This window comes from Eucyclogobius newberryi, unplaced genomic scaffold (genome assembly GCF_026437365.1).
Source record: "Eucyclogobius newberryi isolate DKJ021-1_F unplaced genomic scaffold, fEucNew1.0.hap1 SCAF_19, whole genome shotgun sequence".
Lineage (NCBI taxonomy): Eukaryota > Metazoa > Chordata > Actinopteri > Gobiiformes > Gobiidae > Eucyclogobius > Eucyclogobius newberryi.
In genome coordinates this window covers 16,460,421-16,484,511 of record NW_027315823.1, presented here as the reverse complement: position 1 = coordinate 16,484,511, position 24,091 = coordinate 16,460,421, and the positions used below count along the sequence as shown (strand labels likewise).

Here is a 24,091-nt window from a genome sequence, read left to right as displayed (position 1 = left end):
AGGAGGAGAGAGAGTCAAGGCAAGAAGCAGGAGGAGAGAGAGTCAAGGCAAGAAGCAGGAGGAGGAGAGAGGAAGTTCTGGTTAGGCTCAACCTCAGCGTAGTTGTGGTCAGTATATTTCATTTTCAAAATACTCCGCTGTATTAAATGGTCGAGTTAAACAGCAGATTTTCTCTCCCCTTTTTATGTTGCACATTTGTATATGATAAACAATATTAGCCTATTAATGACATTAATACATTGTGTTTCTATTGCCTAATTATGGTTAAACAAAAATAAAAACCTGTTTAATACTGACAATAAAAATACTATAGGTAGATGGGGCTTTGTCGTGTATAAAAGTATACCCCTGCTCTACAGCATCTTCTACCACACTGAATCTCGTGACCCATTTCCAATCTTGAGGGTTTAAAAACGTAAGAAACGACATGACGCAACAGCAATATACATAACTTTGACAGATTTATTTGTGAAAAACTACAAGCAAAATTCATAAATAGACATTTCTAGTTGAAGCGGAGGAAAATGATCAGGATAGCCTATAAGCGCAAAGTCGTGCACATGCCCTAAAACATGAAGTATTTTAACATCAGAAGCAGGACAAGGAGCTGTGGTCTGCTGAAAATCACAAACAGAATGTGACCAGTTCACAAGGGAAACATCATATATAAAACAAAATGAACAAATCAAATAAAAACTGGATTAAACAAAATATGAATTATTTGACTGTCCCTACAACTCTTTTTTTTGTCATTTTTTTTAAACCGAGCAATAACTTGAAAAGCATTGTACAAGACATTGTTATAGGAAGAAATGAGTTCGTATTATACACTTCACAGTTAAGATTATACAGTCAGTAAACAAGCATTCTATATTTGGGCCTCTGACAAACAAAGCTAAAAAATGTAACCATCTTTACACAGTAAATTAAGGTTACTGTCGCACACAAGAACAGAACTGCTTGCGCGGGAAAAGGAAACGAAAAGAATTTAGCTTCAAATGCCATTTTGCCGTCATAGTGTTTGCACCTTTTTTATAATTCTATTTACAAGCAATAATTAATATACGCAGCAAATGACCATTTTGTCAATAATATTAATAAAAGAGCCGTTGGAGTAGTGTCGAGTACTCGGTATAGCAGTGGCAGATAAGGCAGGTGTAGACGTGGCTCTTTAGGCCACAGATTGCATTAGAAAATGGGGAGGATTTTCAGTAGAAATTCCAAAACGCTTCTCATTGCCTTTCCTCACTTTGAACACCAATTCTCAGCCATAACAACATTTAATTACATATTTAGTTACATATACATTTAGAGCAGGACATTGCATACATTTGGGAATGCCCTGACCTAAGCTAACTTGCTCTGTTGGGGTCTCAGTGTGGCCAGGGGCCCCACCGCATCCAGGGCCACTTTCTCCAAAGACGAGTGGACAATAAGAACACCGTTTACATGGATTATATTAGACTTTATTAAATGGATATTCATCTCACAGATAATTGCATTTCAAATTGTTATTCATCTGTCTATGTATCATGTCATTATGAAATACCTTTGGTCCTTCAATAAATAAAAGATATCATATACACATTTATTCTTTATACAATTTCATACAGTAAAAGGAAATTAGGTGGGATCAGCTACGTTGACAAGTGAATTAAAATCCTTAAATAATCCTTGCTCCCCTAAAAAAATGTGCATTCAACCAACTAGAAATTACGAGATTTTTTTGCCTTCAATGAAAGGAGTCTTAAATTAATTAAAACACAGAAAAAAAAGTTGATTGACTTGTCTGTCTGCACTTGCTTGGAGGGATGTTGAGGGGGAAAAGCTGCCTCAACGACCACAAATAAAACAACAAGAATCCACACGAGTTTGGACACAACAGTCTATTTTACAGTTCGACAGGGTTTCACCAAAGTGGAACTGCATGGAACCATCCCTCCGTCACAACGAAAACTAAATACAATCAAAAATAAACTGCCCGGGAAGGAGCGATTCAGGAATGCAGAAACATGGAGAGCTTTAGTGTTATCACAACAGCCTACACTGTACAGTTAGAGACAGGATAGTGTATGTGAGCGGCTTCCAAGTGGACGGCGCCTAAACAGTGTCTTTTGGCGCCTTCCGCAGAAATCAGCGACTCCTGTGGGACTCCGAGGCCTTTTTCACAGTGTATGTAAGCACCAGAGCGCGTGGATGTTTTTGTTTCTCCCCCGTCCGGCACTGAAGAGCGGACGGTTGACGGCGTTACACAACAAGGCGTCGTGAAAAAAAGAGAAGATCAAAGTATTCAGGTGCAACAGGTAATAAATAAGGGAATAAAATGGTGGTGGTTATTGTGCCCAGCGGAGAAGTCTTCTTTACAAAAACAAAACAAAAAACTTGGCCTGACATCCACATACAAATATAAAACAATACATACAAGAGTCTGGATGCTACTGCGCGGCGGGGGGAAGTGGGTAATCCGCGTGTCTCTCCTTTAACCCCAAATCCTTGCTGCGTCCAGACAAGCTGTGGAATAGAGGCTCCCCGCCGAGATCCGTACTGTCCAGAAGTGGAAAAGAAAAACGGGGGGGAGTGGGAGGGGCCAGGGGCAGAGGGGCGGGGCTTCAGAAGGACAGATCCCCCTTGGGCGTGGAGGCGCGTGACGAGCCCTTGTCCATGCTCTCGGAGCCGGAGCTCTGGTGTTGCTGTTCGGAGGCGGCGCTGGAGGTGATGGTGGAGGACGAGGTGGAGGAGGAGCGCGTCTTCTCCTTAAAGTCTGTAATGATCACGGTGACGTTGCCCACGGTGATGGCCAGCTGCTGCGCCGTACTCCGGTCGATATTCTTCAGCTTGGGCCTGGTGTGCACATGAGAAGACACAAGTTAGTACCACAAAGGTCAAAGAGACGGAGGCGTGACAGCCCGGAGGATGTGGTCAGTTTAATGAGGACTGATCAAGATGCCACAAATCAGAGTAATCAGAGGGACCATGATAGAAAGAAATCTGATTTTGCTTTTTGCATTTCATTTGAATTCAGAAAATCAGATGAGCACACATGTAACTACAGCCATTGAAATATTTTTGAGTGTATGCATTTTTGTTATTAAATATTACTAAAACACGTTTGTGAATAAAGGCAACAGTGCTACATTTTAATAACATACAGGACAAACAAGACAACCCTAAAAGATTGAGTGTGGAGGGCTCAGAATAAGTGGTATCGCATCGCAAAATGCAACGAAATTTCTCTCAAATGCGATGCATTCGTCAGCAAAAATGGGTTTTTGATTAACAGCTTTTGCGATACAAAAATATGTGTTCAATTGTATCAGCAAAGCGTCTTAAAAAAGCACTGATCACTCGTCAATTGATCGTCAACAACGGCATGACACAATGTAGGACGCCGTGTTGACTTGACGAGTCCCGCTGCTGTCACAGATCACTGCGGAGGAGCCACCGGGAGAGCGGGAGGAGCCACCGGGAGAGCGGGAGGAGCCACCGGGAGAGCGGGAGGAGCCAGCGGGAGAGCGGGAGGAGCCACCGGGAGAGTGACGAGGGTGCGTCTCGCTAATCTCACGACAAGAACTGTGAGTAACACATAACTATGTGAGATTAGCGAGACGCGTCAAAGCCCCTCGTCGCTCTCCCGGTGGCTCCTCCCGCTGGCTCCTCCCGCTGGCTCCTCCCGCTGGCTCCTCCCGCTCTCCCGTTTTCAGACTAGAACAGGCTTCTGAAAACCCAGAGGATGTCGAATTCAAAGGCGTCAAACTCACTCATGTCAAAACCAAGACAAAAACCAATCCAGACTCGTAAGAGAACTCATTCTGATACAAACAGCTCATCATCTGATGACAAGTCTGGTGGTGATATGCAAATAGCCATCTGAGTGATGATGATATGGAAGAAAGTTGTAAATAAGGCTATCTGACTTAGTGTTAATTCATTTGTTCAACAACTAATTTCATTTGCAAGTTGTCAGTTTTATTTTGAAACATTTTAAGTTTTTAACTTGGTTAATAGTTTTTAATATAGAATATTTACAAACACATTTGAAATAAATAATCTTGTTACATCAATAGAAAATATTGATTGTCATTTTTGTGTTTTGCTATGCAACTTATCAAATTGCTATACAAATTTAAACAATTAACGGTTTGTTTAGCAGCGCTGCTATACAAGAGAAAATTCTTAATCTGAGCCCCGGTGTGTATATTTTCTACAGTATCAAGTGTTTTTTTGTTTCAACAGTGTACTTTTATCGGTTCTGGTGAAATGTCAAGCACAATATGTGTTTCTGAGCAACAACAAGCAGGAGGCTTCCAGCTCTGAGGGGGCGCTAACTCGAAATGGCCCAGTTGACACATAAAGTAGTTACATAGTGAGAGTGGGAGTTTAGTGTAAAAGAGCGTTTGTGGAACTGTCTGAGGTTTCCCACCAGCCGGTAGTGAGTTCCTCAGAAGTCACTCACTGCACAGACAGTGAAACTAGGTGAGACAAACTGAAACCAAACACAGGTTTCAGTGAGGGGAAATTCAGGCACTGTTTAGAAAGCAATTTGAAATGTTTCTGACTGACTGTTTTTGACTCAACATAAAAGTATGAAACCTAAGAGGCGATTTCGGGCACATACTTACATAAGTCACTGTCATAGATACTTGTGATATTTACAGTTGTGATGTACACCGTCATTTTCTACATCAAATCCCTTCTTCTCATTCTCAATGGCTCCAAGCCATTTTCACTTTTACGTACCCGGCTGGTCAGTGGTCATTCAACATACACAAACATATACAATATACTTCCTCAATACTAAAGTTTGAGAAACACAACATTGTTGAGCTCATCCCTTTCTCTTTATAAACACACTAAACACCTTTTGTTACACTTTCAGTTGCAAAACATCTGTTTAGATCATTTACAACTAAAGCTAAGAGCATTTTATTTCTGCCTGTTGCTTTTGGAATCAAACAGGTGGTTGAGCCCTGGCACAACATAAACTTAACACATTTCAGCAGAGGCAGCTATTTATTAAAAATAGCCCACACACCACAAAGAAACTCAAGCCCGCTGCACATAAATGAGACAAGTGCGGTCTTTAGGAAGTCATAATACTATGTCATTAGATGATGATCATGATATTCTTTTACAGACGGGAAACAGCAAATAATCTAGATTTATTTTGAATAACTTTCAAAGTTCTGAGATTTCCTGCTGCTGAGAGAGAAAAAGACAAGAGAAGCTTTATTTGTTCCACAACAACATTCCACAGTGGACATTCCACTGTTGCAACATAAAGTTCAAGAACAGCAGGAAAATAGATGTAGGCAATCAAACATCAAGGGGAAGAAAAATCACAGTTTTCTGTTTTTACCTGAAAATGTGTGCGTTTTTGTTGGTCTTGGTCACCGACTTCCCGGACTGTATACTGAGTTTGTCGCTGGGCGGGCTCTGATGCCCCGTTTTGGGTCTGTGGGGAGGGACACAGTGGGGTGAGTACCTCAGAGCAGTAGAGACAGTTCAGACATCTGCTTTTGCACGCACTCACCTGATCTTTTTACTGCCGGGCTTCTTGGTGATGGCGTGGGTGATTTCCTTCTCTCTGTCAGGCTTTTCTTTGAGGGGATGCTCCTTGTCGTGGCGCTCCTTCTCGTGGCGCTCCTTCTCGTGGCGCTCCTTCTCGTGGCGCTCCTTGTCGTGGCGCTCCTTGTCGTGGCGCTCCTTGTCGTGGCGCTCCTTGTCGCGGCATTCCTTGTCGCGACGCTCCTTGTCGCGGCGCTCCTTGTCGCTGCGTTCCTTTTCGCTGCGTTCCTTCTCGTGGCGCTCCTTGTCGTGGCGCTCCTTGTCGTGGCGCTCCTTGTCGTGGCGCTCCTTGTCGTGGCGCTCCTTGTCGTGGCGCTCCTTGTCGTGGCGCTCCTTGTCGTGGCGCTCCTTGTCGTGGCGCTCCTTGTCGTGGCGCTCCTTGTCGTGGCGCTCCTTGTCGTGGCGCTCCTTGTCGCTGCACTCTTTGTCTGTGGAGTCGCCCTCCGCTCTCAGATGCTCGGGACGCTCCAGCTCGGGCCGCCTCTCTCCATCGCCGTCGGGTCGCTCCTTGTCAAAGCGACCCTCGCCTCGTTCCCTCCTCTCCTTCTTGGCTGGCGGGGGCATGGGGAACTGCTGGGCAACTTGCTGAGCCACCAATTGGGAGTTGATTCGAGGTTTCCTGTGAAGAGATGAAACGTGAATTAGCGTTAGCGACGTGACTTTGGCGAGGCGGGTGAACCTGTGGGCCGCAGCAGAGGTGGCGTCACGGGCCGGTGCCTCCTGGCTGCAGCTGTAATCTCATTAGGGCTTGTAACAGCGGTAATAAAATAAATGCGCAGGACATTGGCAGCACGTCACTTAAGTACTCTAATCTGATTACGGGAAGGCTGGCCCCATTTGTCAAACACCAGCACTCGGAGGAAGGATGTCACAATATCGAACTTTAGTGTTGCAATTATTGTGAAAAGAATCGTCACTGAACAAACAATTATTCACAATTATTGACACATAAAGCAAAAGTGAAATGCATTACTGTTCGGACTGAAGTCAGACTTTAGGAATGCAAAAGTAAAGTTATTATGTAATGAAACGGCACTTTACATGCAGAAATTAACTGAAAATACTTAATTTAGCGTTTAAAATAGTCACGATCATTAGTTTTTTGTTCTTACAATTATATCATGACCTGAATAATCATGATTATTGATTATCCAAATAATAATGACATCCCTAACCCAGAGTTCGTTGTCAGCAAACACCGGACTAACCTCTAAGACTCTTTCATGATTCTTTAGACTTAGACGACAAATTATTCACACACAAGTGGAGGCCTCAAAAGTCATGTTTTCATTTTACAAGCCGGCAGCAGCACACATTTTTGCAGAACTTCAACAAATCCGCTCTACAATGACGTCTATCAATAAAAAAGCAGTGTGGAACGAGCCTGAACCAGTTCTATTCTCGTCTTTTTGTCAAATGCCTTTCGATTATAATTTTACAAAGAAAACAGCGGCAGCACGTGCACCTTAACTGCACGATGGAGCAGCAAGCAGAGTGTGGAAAGGGTCGCACACGGGGGAAACAACAATCCAACACCACGGAGCCGCAAGCACAGAACGCTCTGGTGTAATCACAGAGCAACACGGCACTGCGGAGCGTGGAGCGGAATAAACCACAAATGAGACGAAGAAACAACAGTGTGCGCTAGAAAAGCTCCAAGCACAGACAAACAATGGGGCGACCCAAAGCTCTGAACAGGGACAAGAACTGCCACGTTCCCACACAACACCTTCTGCTAGAGTCCAACAGAGACACAAAGGAGAGTTAGCACTTCAATACAAGCAATATCAAATACTACACGGACAAATTAAAATGTTGTTTTAGTTACACTAACAATAGAGATGAGTGATACTGACCAAAATGTAGATCTTATAAAGATACTCAAAATAGACTTTGTTGAACCTTTCATCCTGTTATAACACTGTCCCCTAATCAAAAACAAAACCTGTTGTTGTATTTAGAGTCAATCACTTATTTGATGGTTCCAGTTTGATAGACCTCTCCCTCTGAGCCTCAAAAAAGGTTTCCCTGTTTTGTGATGTCATAGGTAGAGCCCAGAGATCTTCTGTGCTACTTTAAAGTCCATAAATCATGGCCAGACTCGTTCTGAGCATGTCTGTCGTCAGATCACTTGTGTTACATCTCCCTGCGCAACATTAGCAGATCAAGGACAAGCTCAGTCTGTTTATCTCCAATATTTAATTCTCTGCAGCCAGGAGATGGCCCTCTATCTCAGTACCTGGCGTGGGAAACGCATGACTACTAAAAGTACCTACGCTATTTGGGTGAAAATGAGATTACGGTGCCTTCTCTGCATCTATATCAGGGGTGGGCAATTATTTTCCTCGGAGGGCCATATTCAAATCCAGGCAAGTAGCGGAGGGCCGGCCATCATTGGTGTGAAAGTGAAAATGTATATATATTTATGAACTATCAGATAAAATATCACTTTTCTGTCAAATATAGGCTATTGAATCTATTATTTAATTAATTTCATGTCATCTTTATTAAGGATACAAGTGCAGACAGATGTTACAGACAGTTAAAAAATAGAAACTAAAATCTTTCTAGGGGCCAGATTAAAACATGCCGAGGGCCACATCTTGCCCGTTTTTTCTTTTCTTTTTTTTAATATTACTTGGCATGTTTGGCGGGCCGGATTATACAGACAAAATGTGACCCGCGGGCCGTAGTTCGCCCAGGTCTGATCTATATATAGTGTTTTATTCTCCAAGAACAGGGAGTGTGCTTGTGAGTCTTTGTGAGACTTGTGAAAAGCACATATGAACTAATTGTACTTCATATTTAGGATGCTATGAATGCATTGGGTAAGTGATAAATGTGGAGCTGTAAAGAGTTTAAAATTAACTACCGGTATTTCTGTTTTTCACGTTTCAAAACTGTAAAAATCGGGTACATCCACTGTAAGTTCTAAAACATAAGACGCCAAAGCAGAGGTATACTATAAACTATACTAAAGGACAATAACAGTACAAATAAAGATTTTAAAAGTGCTGCAGGATTGTGCTTAAACGTGCCTGTAAATTTGTTGGACAAGGTTTACGTGTCAGACAAACTGTAACACTAGTACCCACTAAAGTACAAGTAAATTATAGATTCACAATATTCTAAATACCTATATTGTCCAGTGGCCACCTCTAAATTATAGGTGTATACCAAACAAATCAAAAGGCCAGAATACAAAGTCAATGAGGTACTTTTTGGTATTACAAGTCAGTCTGTTTAACTGCGAGAAAGGAATGCAGAAAGTACGAGTTCAGATAACACGGAGCCAACACAGAGGCACAAGGCTGCGTCAGCACTAATGACGGCACTAGGAAAAGTCTTACCACGAAAGGTTCAAGAAGAAGTTGATGATACACTTCCACATATTCTAACTACAATGAGAAAATACATATTTGCCCAATTCTTTATTCAAGGGAAACTTTGAGGATGTAATATGAGTCATGTAGGTCACTAATGGGAACCCAGCCAACCACTAACTCACTCAAGCGGAGCCGCAGACCGGACCTGGCCCGTCGTCAGCTGCAAGACTGTTTTAACAAACTGCACAAACAGGTAGAACTCGATGGAGCCCAGCAGTAGTCAGGTTGATGATGTCACTTTACTTTGGGAAGTGGTTTTCAGACGTCGTCGAGTGGTTAGCCTCAACATTTCAATTCAACACCACCACAATGTTCCAGAGTCTTCAACACATACACCATGCTGCATATTTGAGGAGGATTTGGTCTTCACTTGATTTTGTTCCTTTTAGTCAAGAGTTTGGTCTAAATGTGTATAGAGTAAAGTATAGCTGCCGTGTTTTCCGGAGTATAAGTCGCACCAGCCAAAAAATACATAATGGAGAAGAAAAAACATACTGTACTTTTCAGACTTTAAGCCGGTACTTTCCCCCCACGTTTTGAACCCTGCTGTCATTATAACTGTGGCATAGTTTAAGCTTTAAAACGCTGTGTGTTTTATTACAATCAGACTCATATTCATGGATAAATGATTTCAATGAAGAAAAGACTCTAGAAGCGGCATGCAGAGCGCGCACATGCAATTTACTGCCACCTGACGCATTGAAATTAAACTTTCTTGGCCAAACCTGACTCACGGGTCAAAAGAGAACATGCACATCATTGTCTTGGACAGTATTTCTGTGTAAATATCTCATGTTACAACGCAACATTCACACCATAAGTACGAGCTCAGGAGCAGGTGAACCAGATGTGAAGACACAGACACAGGTAAATCAGCTCACACAGTCATCAAGGACAGTAGAGACAGTAGGAACAGCTCAGATGTGTTCTTTCTTTGTTAAACTTCAAAATGCTGTGCGTTATATTCCAATCCAACTCCTATTCACTGAGATATTAGTCTAATTAGCCCTAGACCGCGGGTGCGCCGCGAGACCCCCGGGTCAAAAGACTCATCACTACCGTGTTTATTCATGTGTAAATATCTCATGTTACAACGCAGGTACCTACGGTTTATTGTCAGGGGCGTTATTTTTCCTTCGTAAAATATCGTGTGCATAGCTTTTATTCAGGAGCGCTATATAGCCCGAAAAGTATGGTATATAAGTCGCATTTTTTGGGGAAATTTATTTGATAAAATCCAAGACCAAGAACAGACATTTCATCTTGAAATGCAATTTAAAATAATAACAGATTAGAGAACATGAATAGGTTTACGTATGCTAACGTAACACCTTCAGATACATGACGCACAGACAACGAACTGTAACAAACTGTTGTAGGGTATGTTAATGTAACATATTAACAGTTATTCAGATGACTATAGCATAAAGAACATGCTTACAAGTTTACCAAAGCATACAACTTCCGGAACTCCGGAGGTAGAGGAAGTGCCAATTCTTCTTCTGCATCGCTCAGAACCTAGCGCGCTCCAGAGGGCTCCAAAGGTGCGATTTATAATCCGGAAACTCAACTTCACTTGAACTTCATTCTCACGAGGGCCAGCTTTTTGGTGGGACAAGTTCTCTGGCCTGGAGGTGCACAACACGCTACTACTGTAACAATTGGATCGCGCAGAATATCCCCAACACTGTTTCAATCAATCGAGTTAATACAATAACATTACTGCTGATCTGATTTTTGTGAGAAATAACAAACACTGCTTTACAAAATTGAACTGAACCATTAAACTAGGACTAGACCAGGTCTGAACCAGGACTAACCCAGAATCAAGAGGCTTAAAGCAGAATTAAACAATTACAATAAATTACTCAATGATTTTGCAATAGTAAAATATGGAACCAAATATCAAATTAATTAATTCAGTGGATTAACGTTTTAATCCAACAATATGAAAAAATGCGGGTGCAGGGAAGAGAAATACAGTGAGCATGGATTGAGATGAGGAAGAGACTAACAAAGAGAAAGGTAATACAATGGAATTTAATCAAAGTTACATAAAAGAAATGCAAACAAAACTAAATTAAAACACTGAGAAAGTTGAGTTAACCAAATTAGACATATCTACAAATCTAACCCGAGGCAGTTTACAATTGCTCAATTGTATTGTGAATGGCTATGGTGCCTATTTATGTAAAACATGAATGAAAATGTTAAGATTTTTTCCAGTTTGAAAGACTAGCAGTCTCTGCAAATTTCATTTTTGTAGCATATTGCCCAGGAGTGGGTCAAGATTTGTTTTTAGACTCTTGTGGCCTGTGGGAATGCAGGCTGTAATGCTCTGAGCTCCTCTCCACATCTGGTGGGAATCCTCAGCGTCACCTGTGCTCATGCTCGGTTCGCAATCAACTGAATAAAATGAGTCAAATCAGAACAATGACTTCAAGTGGTACAGGACCTACAGCCCAGTGGGCTGGCACATGGATTTGCTTGGGCATGTTGCGATCATAAACCTTCACTGTAGAAGTCGTACACGAGGCAGTGGAGGATTTGTCAGCCGTGCGATGTTTGGCACTGCATAAATTCATATTGATTAAGAGAGTGCATCAGCTGTGACAAGACAGATACCTGATCCATGTTAGAGGGCCATTAGCTGTGCCAAAGGAGCAGCTTATCCGACGAGTGTCATGAAAACAGATTTGTCAGAATTACTTAGAGCTACGGCCAAACAAAGTGCAAGAGGACACCCCAGCAGACGCAGTAATCAAACTGTTTGGCAGTGGGAGCCATTAAGTTGTGCAGCGCTGGGTCTGATGGATTGATTGATGCGTCCTGAGCTCCATGAAGAGGCTGTGAGAGTCCAGGCCAGGACTGGTGTTGGCAGTGGCTCTGGTCTCAGAGTCCTGTGTAGTTTACAAGCGATTCACCGCCAGCTGTAAGTCAGCCACGAGCGGCTGGCGTGACACGGACCCGTCTCTCCATGCACCATTACTTCTCCACTGGTCACACATCATGACAGCCTGCCCCGGGGCTGTCAGGCAGCACAGCACACACTACATGACACTGGCATCTGATCATTAAATACTCTGAACCTCTGATATGATCCAAACAACTGCCGAACAACAGCAGTGAACAACAATGAAATTCCATCCTGTCAGAACAATCCTGAACAATGAGTGGTGCCAAAAGCCTGGCATTTGAAGATCTGAGTGGGATTAGAATTTGAACATATGCCCAATACTTTCCGTTTTTTCTAGACTATAAGTCTCCCCTTTTTTTCATAGTTTTGGCCGGGGTGCGACTTATATTTATACTTATACTCCGGAGTGACTTTTGTGATATTATTTGTTAGTTTCACACTTGCAACCGCATTTCATACTCCAGTGCAACTTATGTTTTTTTCTTCTCTATTATGCATTTTTTGGCTGGTGCGACTTATAGTCCGGAAAATATGGTAATCTCATCTAGCGTAATACACCACAGTACTCTCAAGGCAGGAGCAATAGAGCATATGAATAGAACGCTTACAGTCATTTAAAAAAAAAAACTACACAAACAAACACACACCAAAAACTACATAAATGAAATATTATAATTTCTGATAAACATAGCCGTATGGGTCTTAAACTAAACTGCACTACACGTGCTGCCAACAACACTGATAATAAAATAAATTAAAAAAAAGATTTTGACAGCAAGTGCCAAGACTCCCAAACAAACACTTACAGATAAAAGATTAAAACAGACAGGATGAAGGGTTTATGGAATTCAATTGAGAAGACACAACAACAAACATTGTCAATCCCACTAGGTCACAGCAGATGAACGAAATATTTGGCCAAAAGCCATACAAAGAATTTGCATTACCGGTGTACTGGATCTTTTTGTATTTACAGGTTGCCTCCTAAAGCACATTTTAAATTGTATAGCCAACAGCTTATTCTCCTGAATGCTGAGATGTCAATGCATGGTTATGGCATTCTTTGCAAAGAATGCATTTAGCAAACTAAATGACACCGTACTCTTCAAATTCCCCAATGGTTATTATATAAGGACCTGCCAAAAGGAGTTGGCAAACATCCAAATCACACAATTGTCTCTGATGTGCAACAAGAGCTATGAAATCATCAAGGGAGTCTTATCAGGAGTTAAGCCCTAATTGCCCTTGCCTCCCCCTGTAAACTCTTGTGGAATCAGAACACTGTACAAACGTGTGCTGTCGAGCCAGTATCCCCACTGCAAGGGCTTCAGCGCCTCCATGACTGACAGCTGCCCTCAAGTATGCTGCTCGGGGAGAAGGAGGGGAGAGGTTTTCCTCCACAGGAAGCCCTCAAATCACTATCATCTTGTCTAATTCACTGCAGTCGACACCAACAGTTTAGGTTGTGCACTCGCTCTGGAGATAAACCACCTGCTTTTGTCTGCACTGGACTGACAGCGCCGAGCAAACATGGGCCCAAAAACTTAGAGCACTTTGTGTAGACACAAGAGTAATGAAGAGGCGGAGATGGAGTGCACGATAGAGAGAGGGAGACATAGGAAATTAACACAACTCTTATTTGAAGTGCCGTAGAGAGGACAAGCAATTATTTCCTTCCAGGAGGAGGGAGGAAATGCAGTTGAGGGGTGTATTATTCCACATCAGCAGCCCACAGAAGAACATTTAACAGCACTCTCTGGTCCAGATGAATACTACATTAACGCTACAGAGAGAGCGCCTCTGTGCTCGTCGACGTAGATGCTCAGAGGGACAGAGATCTTCTATTCACACCAGCAGCACGAGACTTTCACAGCCTCGAGCTCACTTAAATGCAACATGTGAGGCTGAGTCTGTCGTGTCTCCTATCTGCAGCGTTGATGTACGACATGTGTCCGACACAGACATGTCCAAATCAGACATGTGATGGCCTTTCTGTGTGCGCCTCTCACATCGAAGAAGTGAGCGGCTCTGGGCGTTCAGCCGACAACGACAGACGGTCACTATTCTCGCTCCATACGCTCGCAATGTGAGAATATGAGAAAATCTGCCATACAAAAAGGCACATTCCAGGGCAGGATATGTGCAGAATGGCCGATGAGTGGTACCCAAGTCACCTTTATCTCACACCAATATTTTACCATTTATGTTTTAAACGCAACACAACAAAAGCAACAAAATAAACAAAAAAACAGACAAAAACTGATGGGGCTGGAAAGTGATCAAAATATTTATGTTGCGAGAAAAAGCCAATAAACGTTATATTAAGGCTGTAAAAAGCTTTACATTTTATATATGTTGTAGAATGTATGGTAAATGGTCAGTGGATCTGACCACTCAAACAAGGATGTTTATATCAAGACCAGATGCCAAACTATTCCAACTGAGTCACTGTCGCCCAGTGTAGACTTAATTCCAAATAATAACAAAAGGAGGAGTATTATTTTTTTGTCAATGTCTTTTTAAATTGAAATTAAGATATTGGAAAAGATTGGAATGTTCTTTAACCTTTGAGGCTGGTTTAGTCCTGGTTTAGTCCCCATTCAGCCCTGGTGCAGTACTGGTTCAGAACAGCTCACTGCTTAAATACATTGTAGGACATAAACATCTCAGTTTTGATTCCGCTGATCGATCACCAATTCACAGAGATCGCAGGGTTCAATTTATTCCTCAAATAGTACAGACACCAGCAGAGGCTGCGGACCTGCCCCCTCGGCGTGTGCGAGTGCAGTGAGCGAGGGGGGGCAGAGAAATAAAGGAGAGCGCAGCATGTAGACAGAAGCGGGGCTCGTTCATTCAGCTTTGACTGATAAACGTGACCTGCATTAACCTGCAACAGCAGGATTAATCAGGATTAAGCACTTGAGTTAACGCAGAATTATTGCATTAACGTGCCAAGCACTAAAATAATTATACTTTTTTTTTCTTTTTAAATGATTACTTCTCTTTATCAATTCACACATAGTGTACAATGAGACAGAACCCAGAGTGTGGTTGACAGCCCTCTCACTGAGCCCCTCATCAGCCTCTTATGCTGTGGGTCTTAAGGACTTAATGCACGGCCATTAACCTTCACTTTAACCCTTCAGCAGCAATGAAAAGAAAGTGCCTTCAGATTTTAAAGGTTTACTGCTGTTAATTACCAAAGGAAACAAAGTCTGGACTGCTCAAATATTGTGACTCTTGTCTCTCATGAGCTCCTTTAATCTCCATGTCAAAAAACACATCTCTGTTGGCTTTTCTACTTAAAAATCAGAGACCCTATAAATCTGCTCAAATCATGCAGAAAGACCAAGCAAATGTGTTGGTAGGTGTGGCTCATTTGCTTCATACTACGATACATTAAATATCACGATATGCATTGCACTGGGGTCTTGAGCCTTCCTGATGCACGCTGAAATAACATTAAAATGGCACCGCAGCCAGGTCAAGGCCGTCTGGTGAGTCTGGACTCTCCGCGCTGCATATCTGACAAATGCGAGCATCAAACTACAATCTCCTCTAAAAAATGCTTGTGTACATGCAAAGGGCTTGACTGGGCTTTGATAATGCGTGGAGTCAGACACTTTTCTTTGTGCTTCAACTTCCTCTGTGTTTGTGAGAGGAGAGCGCTGAGCGAGAAGCACCAGGTGCCACACACACACACACACGAGAACTGCCCAGGGACGGAGCGCGTGCAGGGACAAACCAGACGGTAATAAACAGCGTGTCAGTGTTTCCAACAAGTCAGTCTGGCAAAACATTTCACCAAACAGCTGTAAAGATGCAAAAACTCTTGTTTATGCAGTTAAGAGGCTCACACAATATGATAAGCACAGGCTTCATGCATCAAGAAGATGTATAAATATACATAGAAGACAATACAATAAATTAGTTTTGTAAATAAAAGGCATCTTTATTTTGCAGCTTTTTTGTCAACAAAGTGGGAATTGATTCAATTAAAATGGAGACTGTTTTAGGAATTGTGATAGAATCGTGATGAATCAAATCATAGGGCCTGAATCGAGAATCGAAATGAATCCTCAGGGTCCTGAATGGTTACACCCTTAATAAGAATATCTTCTGTTCACCAAACAAGTTTCCCCAGGTGCACTTCAAACACACCCTTTCTCTTCATCTGTCCAGCTCGTTTAAGAGCGGCCAAAGAAGACTTTCAATTTGCTTTACAAATGATCTACGCTCGCTGCCAAATAAAACTCCACTCCTCCACAGCACGCTTTTGTGCTCGACAAGGTAAGCAAACAAACCCAAAGTGAAGAAGCAAGACACTAGATAGCCAGAGTCATATTTGGTTAGTGTCTGTGCCCAACTGCAAGGAAATAACACTTACTATGTGCTTTTACTACACATGATTAAAAGCATCAACACTCCAGAGAATACGGTCTAAATGTTTAATTATGGCGGTCCCTTATACGTGGAACGCCCTCTCTGATGGCTGTGTAGGATGCATGGCGGGTGATGGTGGTTGTCCCTGCAGGTCGTCTCTTCTCTGGGTAATGATATGCTCCGCTCTGCGGAGCATATCAGCCCCTGGAGACTCGTGGCTGAGTGAGCACATGTCCTTCACCGCCGTGCATTCGCCCCTTCCACTGCTGCCTCTCTTTCACTCTGTAAACCGCTACGTCGCTCCCGTCTCCGTCCCTCCCGTCTCCGTCCTTCCATGGCTCCCGTCTCCGTCCCTCCGACTCTCCCGTCTCCGTCCCTCCCTCCGACTCTCCCGTCTCCGTCCCTCCGACTCTCCCGTCTCCGTCCTCTTTTATACTCTGAGTCTGTGGAACTGCACCACTCGCTCGTCCTCAGATGACTCCTGGAGATTCCTTTTGCTTATTCACATCAGACTTTCAGTGGGAGGAGCCTTGTTTAACCGGCTTCTGTCAGATTGCCAAATATGCTACTGTATTAAATCATTCACACACTGCCAAATCCTCTGTAGTAATTAAGAACTTTTTAATCCGCCAATTAACATGCGTAGATTAGGATCGGCTGCTTGCGCGCTGTGTGTTCCAGCGGAAGAGAATAATGCTGGATAAGCAGAAGTAGAAGAAGGGGGGGTCTGCAGTGAGGTCAGGAGAGGGCAGAAGATTATGTCCCGTTATGTGATACCATATTAGCCGCATTGAATGTGGTGGGCTCTGTGGATTATAAAATATGCTAGTCTTAGTCTACAAAAGATGTGCCCCGTGCGTCGATTAATTGGCTAAAAAAGGGCGAGTTATAGCATCAAAAGAGCGCTTTATCTGATCCAAACTGTCCTCAGAGTTTACTACTACTTCAAATAGTCTGTGATCTCTAAGTGAAAGACATATTCAGCAATGCCATCTGCTGTATCATATATAGAACCTTAAGAACAAAGACATTTGGTTGACTCAAATTAACCAATTAATCAACGAATACAGTTATCCCAACATTTAAAACACATTTTGATTATTAACTGCTTTGAACAGATTGATTTTTTTTTTTTTGTATTCAGATATTTAATACACTTCCTATAAAAGATGTTCAACTTGATCCATTTCACTTTAGAAGTTTGAAGTCTTTTGCCTCACAGAAACAGGGAGCATGCAGACAGCAGACACAAGATGATGAGTGAATTATGGATATTTTGACTTTCATGATGTAGAATACTTACTACTTTCTTTATCCCATTTCATTCATCAAAGTTACACAGGCTTCATTTGCACTGAAGTCTACAGTAGGTGTAATTACAAGTCTTCTGTGCGATGTTGGGACCCGACACAGTTCCTTTGTACCAAATTATAGGCTCATTGCCAAGTATATGAATAACACTATCTGTTTGACTCCAGCCAAGAGGGTTTAAATGGTGGAGCTATATTTTGGCTTTGTTAAGGTAATTACTATGATCATTTTATTGATCTTGCAAGTCATTTAAAAGAATGTAGTAAGTGAAAGCGCAATGATAAAGGAACAAGAGGATCGCATCTATTTTTTACCTACAGCCACGGTATAAGTGAATGTACATTGTGAACGTTAAAGTTTGTAAGGAACAGATATTTTCAGCCAATATTTTCTATATGTTGTTTAAAATAACCAAACACTTTTGAATATTTTTAACAAAGAGATATTTATCAGTCATTTCTAAAATGAGGATCAAATGTATTTTAATATGTATAGAACCAGGAAGAAGACATAATACCCTACATTTGGGGGAAATAACTTTGATCATTTAGATTATCAGACTTATCCAGTCTGTGTGTCATCCTTGTGATGCACGGGTCAGGGTTTCACCCAATGTTGTGTAGGTTTCCTCCAGTTTCCATTACCACTAAAAACATGTGCATGAATGAGTGTGTTGTGAGAGTGAATGCGGGACAATGGATGAAAATCCGGTGTGTTTACATCATGTGTTCCATGTATGTTCATTGGCATGCACTGTCCTGACCAAAAATATAAAAAATTAAACCAACGGGTACTGCAATTTTGGCAGTGTCAATCAACTCATACAGCTGCAGTTCTCATGTTAAGCAGAGAACTGCAGCGAGTTTTGTTACAATACAACTCAAAATCACAGAAACTAGTCCAATTAATGAGGAACTGAATTTAGACACAACTAAATGCAAAGATACATGTGCGGGGCGGTCAGCATTTTATAACCCAATAAAATGTTCATTTCTTGACCCGCGCATCACTAATCCTCACATTGCAGCTGAGCAGCTCTTCCCCAGACAGTCAGGGCTCTTTCCTTCTTAAAACTTCACACTAAAGTGATCGAGAAACGTCTAAACTGTTTGGAGAAAAACAAGTGTCAGAAAAAAAAAAAAAACTTTCTCTGAAATGGGACGGCAGAGTTAACTCATTTACCAGACGTTCATTACTGGAGTGTAATATCAGCAGACTGGTATCGGTGCTATTGGCTGATACCGATATTACTCAATGACGTTAATATCGGTCAACACTGGGCTGATATACTGTATATATTGATGCATTCCTAGTTAAAATGCATTTATTATAAGTCTTATAGAACAAAGCTTCATGTTCTTCTGAGGTCACTTTTTGTGACAGAAAACTTTTCAATGAGCAAGACCCATTTGTCTTGTTTTATGAAGAATAGATGGAAGCTCCTCCACACACCTGACAGCATAGCAACAGAAAGCAGATAAGACGGAGCTGCCTGAAGACTTCCTCTTATCCTCTCCATCAATCACCTTAATGTTTTTTCTTTTTACCTCTGGGGCCCGGACCTGAAAGAAAACTCACCCAGACTCGCGTGGTGTTGTGTTCACACAGCGATCGGGTTCAGAAACATTTAAATTTGATAGCTCACATCAGAGAGATGGGGAAATGTCAAGCCTGCTCCATTTGCCACAGAAGCAGGTTTGGGGATGCTCGCTACAGAAGGCTTGAAAGTATAAAAGATTTTTTTAGAGGTCGGGTGCAAAATTCAGCAAAGCCCATCCTGGATTTACCCTTCTTGAGGATCGTGTTACTTCAGTGCGTAACAGAATGGGTCCCACAGTTCATTAGACTGCAGCGGAGAAGGACAGGGGCCCTCTCTGTGCATGCAGATGCCACGGCCAGGGCTCTGACCTCGTTAAAAACATTCTTAACACATATCGCACCAGTCACATAGTCACTATAGAGCACCTTAGTCTGAGTGGGAGAAATTGCAGCACTATTGTTCATATACCTTAATGATATGATACATAAGTATTATAGAAAAAGGCAGATCTTGGAATAATCTGTGCAATGGGACCACATAACTGTAGCAGCTGATTGTCACTTGTGCAGCTGGAGACGGTGGAGGTTGGAATAAATAGCCGCAGCGCTGTCCAAAAGCAACTTCCTATGGAGCTTTCAGGCAGAAAGGCTCCACTACAGCCATTATTTTCAACAGCTTCACTCCTCAGACAGAGTGCAGCAGTTCACCACCAGTCGTGTTTGATTGTTGTGTATGAGGACAGTGTGCGAGATTAAAACAGCCCCTGCCGGTGAGAGATGATGAAAATCATGATAGTGCATTTGTTTGGGACCTTAGGGGAACCACATAATGTTTTACATTTAATTGGACAGTGAAGAAGTTTGTTACAAGCTCACAATTACGTTGGGTTCACTCTGGGACCAATGCAAAGCCAGTGCTTTGATAAAGTATGAATGTCGACTGATCATCACCAAAGGTTTGGATTTTATTCGCGTTAATCTGTTACCCTGCTCAGCGCCGAGAAATAAATAAGGAGATGGCTTTTGTGGACACCCACTGGGTGAAACATGAAAAAGCGGTCCTAAAATGTTGCTCCAATTGCAAAAGAAGCTCTGCAATTCTCTACAGAAGCCAACAACACAGTGAGACCTGAAACTAACAGACAAAACAATATTTTGACCAATACTAATGATCTCAGAGAAGAAGAAACTGGCTACTTCTCTTTGCAATGTAAACCCAATAAAAGTTGTGAAGCTCATGAACACACTCCATTTGACTGCAGTGAGGGTCATTGACATCTGAGGTGATTACAGGATGGCCCTGCCCTTTGCCCTTAAGCAGAACAACAGAAACCAGGCTCAGGCCAGTCAGCAATGATCAGCCCAGTATTGTCAGCATTAAACACCAATAAACACGAGTTTTGTGGCCCAAATCGAACTTCAAAGTTGAGACTGAAGTGGAGTAAGTAATTAGCAAACACACATGTCCTGGAGCGCGTGTCCGTCTCCACAACAGGCCGAGATGAAAGCAGGAGACGGAGCGGCGCACTGCCTAAAATGTGATTCATTTAGCTGAGAGCACGGCGCTTCATCCCTCGCTCCAAATAAAATACATCAAACAGCGCAGCGCAGACAGCTAATTAGTACTCATTAGAATAAGAGGCAGTCCCCAACCAAACAATCACATTAATCAAAGGTTAACTACTTGGATCAAACAGGAATGCATGACAACCACTCCGCTGATGTCACGAGCTCGCATTTACCAAACCGAGGCTGCTGGGGCTGTTGCCAAAGCGGCGTGGTCGGATGCATGCGCCGCGCCGTGCTTTTCCTGCTGCTCTCGACTTGCGTGTGGAGCCGCACGGGAAGAGAGGGGGAGGGGAGCTTTTGCAATTACGATTGCTCTCGCCGCTTTGGGCTCGGGACTGTCACGGCGATCGCATGCGACAGCCACAGGACAAATGGAAATAAGTATGTAAAGCCTGACGATTCATGGTAAAGGTTCTACAGGTTTCAGCTCGACGAGACAAATATGGCGCGCCGCGTCACAAAAAGAAGACGCTAGAACGCAGAGCAGATCAAAAGTATGTCATGATAATTACAATAATGACTAATCCTTCAATAAATGATGGAACTATGTATTTTGTTTCTTTTCCTATTTTTTTTTGTAGTATTTTAACTTTTTGAACTTAGCATTTATCAGTTGCGGCTCATGTTTTTTGGTAGAAAAGGGTTTAATGGGATTATCCTGCTTTAGGATTAATTCGTCAGTGGCATTAAATAGTTTCAATATTATAATCTATTGTGCCATTTCCTGCAACAATATCTCACCCTTCAAAATGTTTGATCGTGCTAGGCCTAATGTACACGGACGTGATTGGAGTGTTGGCAACAGCAAGCGTTTGAACACCAGCAAGAATACATTTGTACTTCAATTATAACCCATAAAACGCAGCGTAGTCTCATCATTTAGCCCGCAAAAGTACTTTGATAAGTGACGTTTAACTTTAATGTTTCAAATACAGCCAACTTCCCATCCCCATAGCCTAAAACTAGCTAGACATTACATTTGTATAAAAGATTGTGTTTATATGGGTGAGCGTTATCTACAGCATTAATCTCAATGTTTTCTAAGCATCCAGATAAGAATATTCAGACGATATTATGTCAGTCCAACAGAAATCTGTTCAAACATATCTTGAAACATGTTGGTTGAGGTTTAATTGTCAGAAAAATGTGAAATGTCTGTCAAATTAACTCACAAAAGTGCAGAAATATCACCTGTACTCTACGCAATAATTCACAATATCATCTACATTTAAATATATTGCCCAACTCCAAATGTTATATCGTATATTTTAATAGACATAACATAAATTCAGTATAAAATTAAAAAGCAGCAACAAGTGACATTTTCACTTTTCGCAAAAATCGTGTTAATGAAATCCAGGCGCAAACCTGTGAGAAACGCTAACCTCATCAAAAAGAGCATCACTCACTGCAGCCACGTCTCCAATGTGCCAGGACTGCCATGTAAACACAGCGACAGGGCCCCAACAGGGCCCCGACAGGGCCCCGACTCCCCGCGGCGTCGCCGAGGTGTCGAGGCCAGACGTCGTGAGGAAAGTGGCAGCCGCAAAGGTTAGAGTGAAGGGAACTCCACCACCACAGAGCCACGAGTGAGTCATTCATCGCTCCATCTCGTCACGCAGGTGATGACATATAAACGCGCTACTTATCGGCAAAAACATTCCCCAGAACGAGAGGAGGAAGCAGCCGCGTGCAGAGACACCACTGAAGGGAATCCCGCCGCGAGATTAATAGCCACTTCATCAGTTTCCGCGAAGAAGCCGCTGCCGTTCTGCTGACTAACTGACCGTTTTCTCAGACATAGAAAACAGTTCCTATAAATGTTACTGAGTGATTAAAGTACTACAGGAACTTGACAATTGGAGCAAGGGCATTTTTAATACACAGAAGTGAAAGTAAAAACTAAAACTGGTGGAACAAGGGCTTTGCAAGTAATTAAATTTAAATCAAGGCATTTATAATCACTAATGATCAGCTTGGGACTTTTCAAATCAAGAATCAATCAAAGAGTCACTCCTTAAAAATAAAAAGACTATGAAGGATGCAATTCTACGTTTTTTGTGCAAAATGGCAATGATTCGAAGTCTAGATTGTTCATGTTCAGGACATTGATATTTAAATGCATTTTTATTTGTTTTTAATAAAACAAAATAAAAGGAACGAACGAAAATCATATCAATCAATGTGAGGAAAAGAGTAGTGATTATTTTGTTGTCAGGTGTAATATGATATAACACACAAAATGGGCATATAATGGAAAGAAGTTGATGAAACACGATCTTCTTAATGACAAACAACAACATTGCAAGAGCCGTTTCCACCACTAACTGTGTTCTTGTTAAACACTTAAAGGGCAAACCAATTCCAAACATTTCCTCTAGTCCATAAACTAAGGCGAGGTGCAAAGTACACGCTGCTCACACTTGGCCGTTTGCACCAGTGAGGCGGTGCACTCCAACAGGTAGGTGACGTATGCCTTCACCCGAATTGACTTCACAGGAGCGCAATGAACGAGTGGCTTTGCAGATGCACCGGAGCAAGTACAGTCACACCTTCCACCCTTCCTTTCTCCTCTGGATAATGTAGCAGACAAGCACGCCGGGACGAAAGCACCCAAATGCCAGCTGCATAAAAGATGGCAAACTCCAGCCAACCACACACAGACACACACACACAGACACACACACACACACACACACAGACACACACACACAGACACACACACACAGACACACACACACACACACACACACACAGCAGCAGCAGAAGAGACGAGGTGCTCATCAACAAGTCCCTGCATTCAGCCTCAGACAAACAGGCTGTCGATCAAAGTTGTCATCGCCACGAGCTGCGATGCAACGCTTCTGCAACCAAATAACAGAGCCAAGCCAAAGAGGGGAGAGGAAGAGGAGAGAGGAAGAGGAGAGGGGAAGAGGAGAGGGGAAGAGGAGAGGGAGGCAGAGGGGCAGTTACCTTGTGGATGTGCCCTTCCTCACATCGCAGATGCTGCATTTAAACGCCTCGGCCGTGTTCCTGAAGGTGCACACGCTACAATCCCAGTATCCGTCGTCAATCGCCTGTTTGGCTTGTCTTTTTGGCCTTGGGGGGGAAATACAAATGTTAAGGTCAAGTTTTCAATATCACTCATCATCAATTAACAAGGATTATATTGAGACATAAGGCGATTCTGAAACTAGCACACGGGGCTCTGCTACAGTGTGTACCGGTGTTGTCATGGTTTAAAGCCCAGTCCCTCGCTGTAGAGTCCCCTGGTGAGTGAAGCTGACCCACAGAGGAGACAGTCCACAGCGCTGGTGTCTCTGCTAAGGCTGCTAGCACCAGCCACAGCGGGGCTAAGATTTAAGGCATCGAGGCTTAGCATGTCGGCTAACTAAACCAATATCAGACGGTGTTCATTTCG

General features: G+C 42.5%; 1 protein-coding gene across 1 annotated transcript in view; it reads right to left on the bottom strand.

Moving 5' to 3' along the window:
• Nucleotides 1-444: 444 nt before the first annotated feature.
• rybpb (RING1 and YY1 binding protein b) overlaps nt 445-24,091 on the bottom strand; it is a 24,095-nt gene continuing 448 nt past the window's right edge. The window contains exons 2-5 of the mRNA XM_072451902.1: nt 23,644-23,769; nt 5,531-6,184; nt 5,357-5,452; nt 445-2,841 (exon numbers count right to left, since the gene is read on the bottom strand). Coding sequence (XP_072308003.1) covers nt 2,610-2,841; nt 5,357-5,452; nt 5,531-6,184; nt 23,644-23,769 — 1,108 coding nt within the window. The 3' untranslated portion in view covers nt 445-2,609. The remainder of the gene's footprint in view (nt 2,842-5,356; nt 5,453-5,530; nt 6,185-23,643; nt 23,770-24,091) is intronic.